The sequence below is a fragment of the Lepidochelys kempii genome, chromosome 19 (assembly GCF_965140285.1).
Source record: "Lepidochelys kempii isolate rLepKem1 chromosome 19, rLepKem1.hap1, whole genome shotgun sequence".
NCBI classification, from domain to species: Eukaryota; Metazoa; Chordata; order Testudines; family Cheloniidae; genus Lepidochelys; species Lepidochelys kempii.
Window position 1 is genome coordinate 18,047,689 of NC_136398.1, and position 8,531 is coordinate 18,056,219.

Consider the following 8,531-nt stretch of genomic DNA (forward strand, 5'->3'; position numbering starts at 1 on the left):
GCCTGGCCCGTTCAGCCTGCGGGGCCCTCACCACGAGGGAGTCGGGGTCACGCTCCCGAGGGCACTGCTGAGGGGTTTTGGTCTGTGGCCCGTGAAAGTGGCAGGGCCAGCAGAGCATGGGGGGCTGGGGTCGCGCTCCCTGAAGTTCCTGGTATCACAGAGCCCCTCCCGCAGTGGGATTCCCGCCCCAGGGTGAGGGGTCAGTGAGGGCAGCAGCAGGACTGGAGTGTTGAGTGGAGCGGGGGACAGGACGGGGGACCCAGCGCCAGGGGCGTGAGGAGGAGAGTGGGCGTCACGACAGGGGAGAGAGCAGTTGGGAAGGAGGAGATGGAAGGCCCACACCTGGGGGTCAGAGGGAACCCCAGGGACCCAGCAAAGGGGAACGGGTGTGGGGAGGCAGAGGGGATACACTAAGCTGAATTTGTTCTCCATCCCAAGCACTGTCCGCTCGACACAGGCCAGGGCATGTGGTGCCCAGGGCAGCGGCTGTGCCGGTCACTGCTGTGCTCATGCCATGGCAGGCTTGGGGAGCCAGCCCCCTGTGCGCACGCAGGGTGGGGCATGGCAGGGTCTTGGGATGAGGCGTTTGGGCAGCCTACAGGCAGGAGCAGGGCGCTGCCAGGCTCCTGGGGAGCTCTGTGCCACGCTGCCTCTGTCCCTGCCCGTTGCACTCCCTGGGGCGGGGAAGAGGGCGCTATGCTGCCAGGGCAATTGGACAGGCAGGAGCCCAGCCTGCCATCCTCAGCCTCCTCCTAGCAGCCCTCGACTCCTCCCCATCGCCTCAGTGCACTGACCAGGTAGGAGTGAAACACCTGGGGGCTGCATGTTCTCCTGGGCGCTCTTGCACGACAGAGGCCTGGGCATTGGGCTTTCTCCCTTTGATGAGACCGAAGGCGCAACGCTGCACAGATCAGTGCTGGCCCGTTTGCCAGCAGCTCTGCACTGACTTGCTCCTATTTTGCAGGTTTGCAGGCGATTGTCTGGACCCTGCTGCTAACGCTGTGGGTGACACTCCCCCACCCCACACTGGCTCTACTCCAGGGCCAGCAACAAGGAATCTCTGGGCCTAGCTATGCAGTCGAGGGCTGAACTGAAGGATCTGCTCTCTCCCTGGCTCGTTCCGTGCAGAATATAACATTGTGCAGGGGCTGCAGCCGCAACAGGCTCCTGCAGGCGGAAAGGTGCCTTTGGGTTTATCATGGCGCTCCACAGGCCAGCAGCAAAGCACAGAGGCAGCACGATGGAAAAGAGCCACTCTAGTCTTGATGCCTGAACCACTGAAACTGGAGCACCGTTACGGCTGGAGACAGGGACCAGGGGGCTGGAGGGGGCTCTGAGCAATGGATGATTCACCGGAGGAGACTACGGAACAGACAGCAGGGGAGCCACGGGCAGGGCCTGTGGAGGAGGCGCTCCCGTGCCCGACTCACGTCTACACACTGTGTATTAGGAACCTGAACCCCAAGTACTCGCAAGAGGTTCTCTGCAGCATGCTGAAGGACATTCTGGGCACCGCCAGCCTCCCCCTGCAGCGGCACGACATAGAAGTGGTGAAGAAACCGAGACGAGCCTACGCCTTGGTGCAGGTGGCCACTGAGCTGAGCCTGGAGAACGTCCTGAAGCAGCTCCAGGTTGCCTCGGACATGGAGCAACGTCTCCTCAGGGAGCTAGTGATGAAAGGGAAAACCCTGGTGGTGGAGGAAGGCAAGAGAGCCTTGCCCAGCGCTAAGGAGTGCCAAGAGGTAGGCCCAGGCATTGTGCCGGGACAGGCACAATGCACTACACTAGCAGTGTGATAGCGAAGGCCAGTGGGGCGGGCTGGACAGGGCTGGACATGCTGCCTCTTGGTACTGAGATCACCAGGGCAGCAGGACAAGGGGGAGTTCCCACCCAGGAGACCTAAGCCCCAGCAGCACTTCCATCCGAAGGCTGGGCGCTTCGTTACTCCCCCCTTCCAAGAGATGAGCTACCTCATCCCATGGGCTAGAGCAGGCGTGTGAGCTTCTAAGAAGCAGGATTACTGGGCCCCATGGTTTGCTCTGCAGCAATGCCGCCTTCCTGGCTTGGCCCTGGAATGGGGCAGAGCTTCCCCATCGACCCCCGCGCTGGGTTCCCCGTCTGGCCAGCTCGTGAGGTCATCCACCCTGGGATAGCTTCTCTCCTAACCATCGTGTCTAGGAGATGCGCTGAGATAGGACACGCCGAGATACAGTGCAGTCAAAGGTGACATCCACCCCTCTGCTCGAGGTCCTTGTGCCACCTAATCCCTCTTAACCCCCGTTAAGGGACTGCGCTGTGCCTTGTGCTGCCCCCTGCCCGAGGGAGGGGGGATTCACCCCCTCTGCATAGACAGAGCCAGAGCTGCTGACCTTTTTTTAATCACTAAGTTGTTACTACATTCCCCCTCCCATTAGCATCGAGGAGACAGCACGGCTAAAAGAGACCAGCTGGAGTCCGTTCCTTCTTGTGCACCATCAACAGAACTGTTTGCATGTTCCAATCCGTTCAACTTGGGCAAGTCCAGCCAAGGCCCTGGGGCTGTGTCTCTAGGGGCATGATTAGGAGACAATGAGGGTTGTCCCTGTGCTACCAAGGATATAATTTGGCCCCGTGGAACCTTTAACACAGATGATAATGTGCGGGAAGGAAAGAGTCCAGCTTGACTCTCAGATCCCAGAGAAATTGGCAGGAGCAGTCAAGTAACCAGTGCACTGGAAAACGTGCTACAGGGAAGGACCTGGCAGTGTCCAGGGAGATAGGACTGTGTGACGTGGACTGACTTACACAATGGGCATCCCCATTAATTTCAGGGCAGAATTTTGTTGATTTTTAAGGCCAGTGGGTAGTACTATGTTCATGCAGCCTGACTCCCTGCAGAACACAGGCCAGAGAATTTCACGGTTCCTGCATCCAGGATAGTAATTTGCAGTTCTGCTCTGACATGTGACTGAGAATGGCATCATGGGCTCCATACTTGGTTTTTCTCCATGACTCCAGCTCAGGCATGCTCAGTCTACTGCTAAAAAGACGAGCTGTCGAACTGCCAGCGCTGCCAGCTCCCCCAGGACCTGGGAGTCAGGCTGGGCTCTTTTCCTCCTCACACATCAGCACCAGTTACAAAGACGCTGTATGGAACACCCAGGCCTTCAATGGGTTTGCCCAGGGACAAGGGGAGAATGAAGTAAATGGTTCTGGGGATGCTGCACGAGACGCAATAGGCTCCAGCGCCCTCGCCTGTCACTGGGCTGCTCTGACGGGAGTAAGAAGCCTGCAGCTCAGCTGGTGATTCTCACAGGGGGCAGATCTGAGTATAGTCACTTGTTGCAGCCGGACTGCAATTAAATAAAAGGGCCCATGTGCTTTAAAGCCTGAATATTATTATGACGAGGGCCCTTGTGCTGTTGTTATAACGCTGGCTGCAGTCGTCTGTGTTGCCCCCACGCTGCGCTGTCTCCATATCTGTCTCTGCATGCATGTGTCGTTTACTCTTTCTGCCTCTGCACAGAGTGACACAGAGGTGACTGGAGCCAGCACCCCAGAGTCTCCCGTGCTGGGGCGTTTGCAGGCTGGCAAGAGCAGGCTGCGGGGGTCCGAGGAAGCCCAACCCAGCCCTTGTTGGAAGGGCCCCCCTCCAGCCCAGAAGCTGGCGGAGCGGCCGGCAGCGTTTCTTAGCGGCACCAGGTCAGACAGCGCCATTGTTCGGCGGGAGATCGTGGGCCAGGAGCGCTTGTTCTATGGAGCCTTCATGGGGAGTGAGACCAGGAACGTGGAGTTCAAGCGGGGTGGGGGGGAATACCTGAGCGTGACCCTCAAACACCACGTCCGGAAGTATGTGTGTGCCTTCCTCAACAGCGAAGGGGGCAGCCTCTTCGTGGGGGTGGAGGACAACGGCTTCGTGAATGGGGTCAGGTGTGGTCACAAAGAGGAGGACCGCATCCGCCTGCTCATCGACTCCCTTCTGAAAGGGTTCAAGCCGCAGGTGTTCCCTGACGCCTACACCCTGACCTTCATCCCTGTGGTCAAAGCAGAAGACACCGGTATCTTCCTGAAGGTGATCCGGCTAAGCGTTCATCTGCCCAGACAGCAGGGAGAGCTGCTGCTTTATGAAACAGACCAGGGAGAAGTGTACCTGCGCCGGGACGGCAGCATCCAGGGACCACTCTCAGGGAGCGCCATCCAGGAGTGGTGCAGGCAGGTAACTGGCATGCAAGGGCCGCTAATACAGCAAGGCAGCAAACGGCTGCTAACTACAGGGTGAACCTGAGCTGCACCCAGCGATGCTGTTGCAGCCTGCCCCACAGGGGGAACTGCAGCCCCCCATGCCGAAGGGATCCAAGGGGGGATTCACCCCTGAGCAGAGTCAGTGCAAGGCTGAATTCCACCCGTCTGTGGCTCGGCTCTCACCAACAGGCCCTAGGCAAAGCCATGGGGAGATGGTTTGATCCGCAGACCCTTTCTTTGTCTGTCTCTCTGTCTACGTACATTCCTTCCCTCACTGGCTTTCAGAAGACTTGGTCACAGTGCTTTCCGATACCCACTTTGTCCCTTGTATTTGTCCATGTTTGTTGTCTCTGGCCCTTACAGCACATGTGTCGTGTAAAGGACCTGCATGGGCACAGCGGGGTCCAGACAACCGTGGTTATTAACTAGCCCTGGCCAGCTAGCCCAGCTACAGATACACACTGCTGATCTTCAAGGTCCTGGTGGTTTCCGAGACAGGAGACAGTGAGCACCATTAGATGCCACCCAATTCCTAAACACCACAATTTCACAGAAGGGTTAGGAGCAAAAATACACACAGTGGAAAATAACGCTGAGACTCCAAGAAATCATTGTTTAAAGTAGCTCCAGAAAACGTAGCCATCTCCCCACTTCCACCAAAGTGCCTAACACATTTTGATTAGAAGATAAAATGATCACTCTTCATTTGGCAAAGTTGTCCATCACAGAGTTCTGGTTTGGTGCCATTTCTTGTGAATGGATACAATGATAATGATCTTGAATTATTATAGTATTATTAATTTAACCTGTAAAATGTAACTACATATTCCAGTCTTTACTTACCTATAGTACAGTTGCTTCCCGCACCGCTGAAATCCAGCCACCTCTGAGGTGAAATATGGCAGATTCGCTAAGGCCTAGGGCTGGGTTAGGGTCAGGGATCGGGTTGGCGTTAGGTTGACTGTAACTTTATGGTTAAGGCTCAGGCTAGGTTTAGGTTTTGGCCTAAGTTGCAATTAGGGCTGGGGATACTTTACATCAGGTGAGGTTACTGCTCTGCCTAGGCTTAGGGTTAAAGTTAGGCCCAAATTAGGGTTACTTCTCGGGTGAGAGTTAGCGTGTTACTGCTCAGTGTATGCAGTGTTATTGTAAACTTTTAGGTTCGGGTTACTTCTCGGTCTAGATTTAGGGTTAGGAATATCTTTAGAGTTACTGCTTGGCTTACACCTAAACCTGGTTTAAGAGTAGGCACAGATTAGGGTTAGGGTTAGGTTTGGGGTTATTGCTTGGCCTATGCCTGTGGCTAGGTTTGGGAATAGGGTTACTTTCCAGCGTATGTCTAGTTTTAGGGTTAGGTTAGGGTGACTGTTCAGGGTAGAGGGAGTGGTACTGCTTGGCCTAGGTCTCGTGTTAGGGTCACGTGTTGGTTTAGGGTTAAAGTTAGGACTAGGTTAGGGTTAGAGTAAGGAACAGTGGTCACCCAACACCCAGGATTAGCATTAGGGTTAAATTTAAACCTATATGAAGGTTATTGTTAGAGAAAGCATTCAGCCTAGGCACCGGGCTAGGGCTGGTGTTAGGGTCACCTCTCAGCCTAGCTTTAGGGTTAGCATTAGGCCTAGTGCTAGGTTTAGGGTTACTGCTTGGTCTACCCCTAGGATGAGAGGAAGGGTTGGGGTTAGGCCTGGGTTAGGGCTACTGCTGGCCCATATGCAGGATGCGGGTTATTGCTGTAGCCTGCAGAAAGAATGGATCACCCAGGCCATGTCACCCCCAAAGCCTGCTCCAGCCATCTGCAAATTCAGTTCAGATGTGCCTGCCTTCTTTCCCCCCTCATCCTGCCCTGGCTGGTTCTGGGACCTACCCATTGCCCCGTCATCACTCGCTCCCCAGGCCCCTTCCCTTATCGCTCCAGTGTTCAGATGTCCTGTGTGCTGACCGTTGTCTGAATCTCCTTAGCCATTTCCTTGCCCTGTGTGCCACTGCTCTTTTAATCTCATGTCAAAGGCACTGCCCTTGCTGGGTCTCTCTAGCCTGCCTCTAAGGGGCTGTGTCATTTCCCATCCGAAGAGCTGGGAGAGGAGTGCTCTATAATGTAGATTCCCCCAACCCCTCCAGAAATTTACTCTCATCATTAGCAAGAGAGTCACCTTCATCTTCTTTTAAGGTTTTTGTACCACCAGCTTTCTTCACTGCTCCCCCTGACTCAAGGCTCCAGCACAGGCAAGGGCTTTTCACACACACCAGGCAAGGGTAGTGGTGTGGCCGTCACAAACACTGGCATGTTTGCACGTGCTTTTGCCAGGTGTCCTGGCTGAATTCTAAGCTGGGTGATTGCACTCTACCTCCCTAGCAGGCTGCTCTGATTGCAGGGAGGCACTAGCCTCATTTTAAGCTGTGTAGGCTGATATTTTGCTTTGGATCCATGCCGTCCCTCTACCTTTCTTTTTGTGCTGTCATGTTTAGTTCAAGGCTATTATTTTTATCACATAGGGACAAATAAAACAAGTCACAGATGCACTGTTTGCCCACATACAGAAGGGAGGGGCTCCGTGTCTGCAAAAAGCAATCCCTATCCTATAGGCAGAAGTGGCTGGGGTCTTGTTTTTTTTCTTTCCTCAAAAGCTCTTGTAGCCTTGCTCCCTGCTTTTATAAGTGCTGGTGTAGGCTGGTTAACACTACACCCAAACCTGGCAAGTCACCTGCTAGAATCTCAGCTGTAATGAACCTGCAGAGTAGCGGCTTCGCTCTCAGGTGTTCACCATGCAGTGAATGAGCCCATGGATGTGGCAAGGGAGTTAGGGCGAGATTCACAAAGGGGATGCAGACATTGTAATACTGTGTGTGACAAGGTTAACTCCTGGGTGCCCTGCCATCCAGTGGAATTCACAGCTCCAAGGTAGACCCCATACTTCCCCATGCAGTGCATAGGGAGCGTAGGGCCTAAGAGAGGGATTCACAAAAGCCAGCCCAGGATCTGCCTAAGCTAGCCAGGAACGAAATGCTGAGGAAAGGGGCAAGGCTTAGGGCTCAGCTCCACAAATGTACTTAGGTGCCTAACTCCCCTTGATCTGGGTCTTAGGCACCTGACAAGCAGGGCAGGGTGCCTGTCTCTGCAGAGGGTTCTCAGCCATATACCCTCTCCTGGAGGTAGGTGCCTGAGCCAGGTCAGCCCTTTCTTGGGAAAAACAAGTGACCCCCTCACAGCCACTAGCCCCCTGGGTTGGGCATGGAGGTGGGAGAGTCAGGTTCATGTCCTCGCTCCAATGACCATTTATTAGTTATACACAGTGGAACAGCCTCAATAGGGGAGAGAGACCCACCCCCCAACAGCCTAGTAGTGAGGACGCCAAAGCAGGCAGCATAGGGATTCAAAGCTGGCTATCCCACAGCCCAGGTAAGTGGGCTAGTGGGTAGCCCGGGGGCCAGGTGGACAGAGGCACACACCTGCTCTTTCCCCTGGCTGCCTTTTGTGCAGGCTAGCCATGCTCACAGCACAACTCTCACATCAGGCCCTGCATGCAAGCTCGTGTGAGAAGCGCACTGAGGATTAGGCGTGACCTAGGGCTCAGACCAGCTTGTTAATTAGCTAGCACTGCACATGTCCACCAGGAGAAACTTAAGGGTTAGGTGGCAGCTGAATGGTAATTTTGTGAATGGCAGAGGTACCTAAATGTTGGACTTCAGCACCTAAAGAAGCAGTCAGGTACTTCAATCCCTTTCTGAATCTAGCCCGTAGCTGCTGTGCCCATGGCTCTCAGACAGAGTGACTGTGCGGTTGTACCTCCCCAGAAATGGACAGGAGAAGTGAGGAAGCTGGAAGAGCGGATAGAGAGTTTGATGAAGGAGAAGGAGAGCCTGCAGCAACAAATCAACCAGCAGCGGAGCTGGAATCCCAAATCTAGATTCTGCACCATCCTGTGAGTCACAACAGAGCAGGAGCGGGAGCAGCACGACTGGAGCCAGGGGAAAAGTAGTAAGGAAAAGGAATCAGTTCATTTATATTTGTATAGATTTTGAAAGTAAATTCATTGCAATATAGCGCACTGGCCGAGTAACTCCAGGGTAAGGCTTGCCTTGTTCATCTCTGGGCAGCATGCCGCCCTGCAGCTGACGGCTGTAACATAGCGTATTTGTTGTGAGTTTGACTCCAGCTCTGACTAGCTGGACTTTATGCCATTGGGAACCTCTGCATCACTGATCGCTCTGCCCATGAAGTTACAAAACCCCAGAGACTATGAACAGTATTTCCCTTGTGAAATCAGGTGGAAACTGAGACAGTCTCAGTCCAGGGGAGAAATGTTTTCAAA

At 54.4% G+C, this 8,531-nt stretch overlaps 1 protein-coding gene across 1 annotated transcript; it reads left to right on the forward strand.

Annotated features, from left to right (window-relative positions):
* Nucleotides 1–1,340: 1,340 nt before the first annotated feature.
* On the forward strand, nucleotides 1,341–8,191 carry SLFNL1 (schlafen like 1). The gene is made up of 3 exons (XM_073318097.1): nucleotides 1,341–1,742; nucleotides 3,506–4,195; nucleotides 8,014–8,191. The coding sequence occupies exons 1-3, from the start codon at nucleotides 1,341–1,343 to the stop codon at nucleotides 8,143–8,145; spliced, it is 1,224 nt and encodes a 407-aa protein (XP_073174198.1). The 3' UTR covers nucleotides 8,146–8,191.
* The last annotated feature ends 340 nt before the right edge of the window (nucleotides 8,192–8,531 follow it).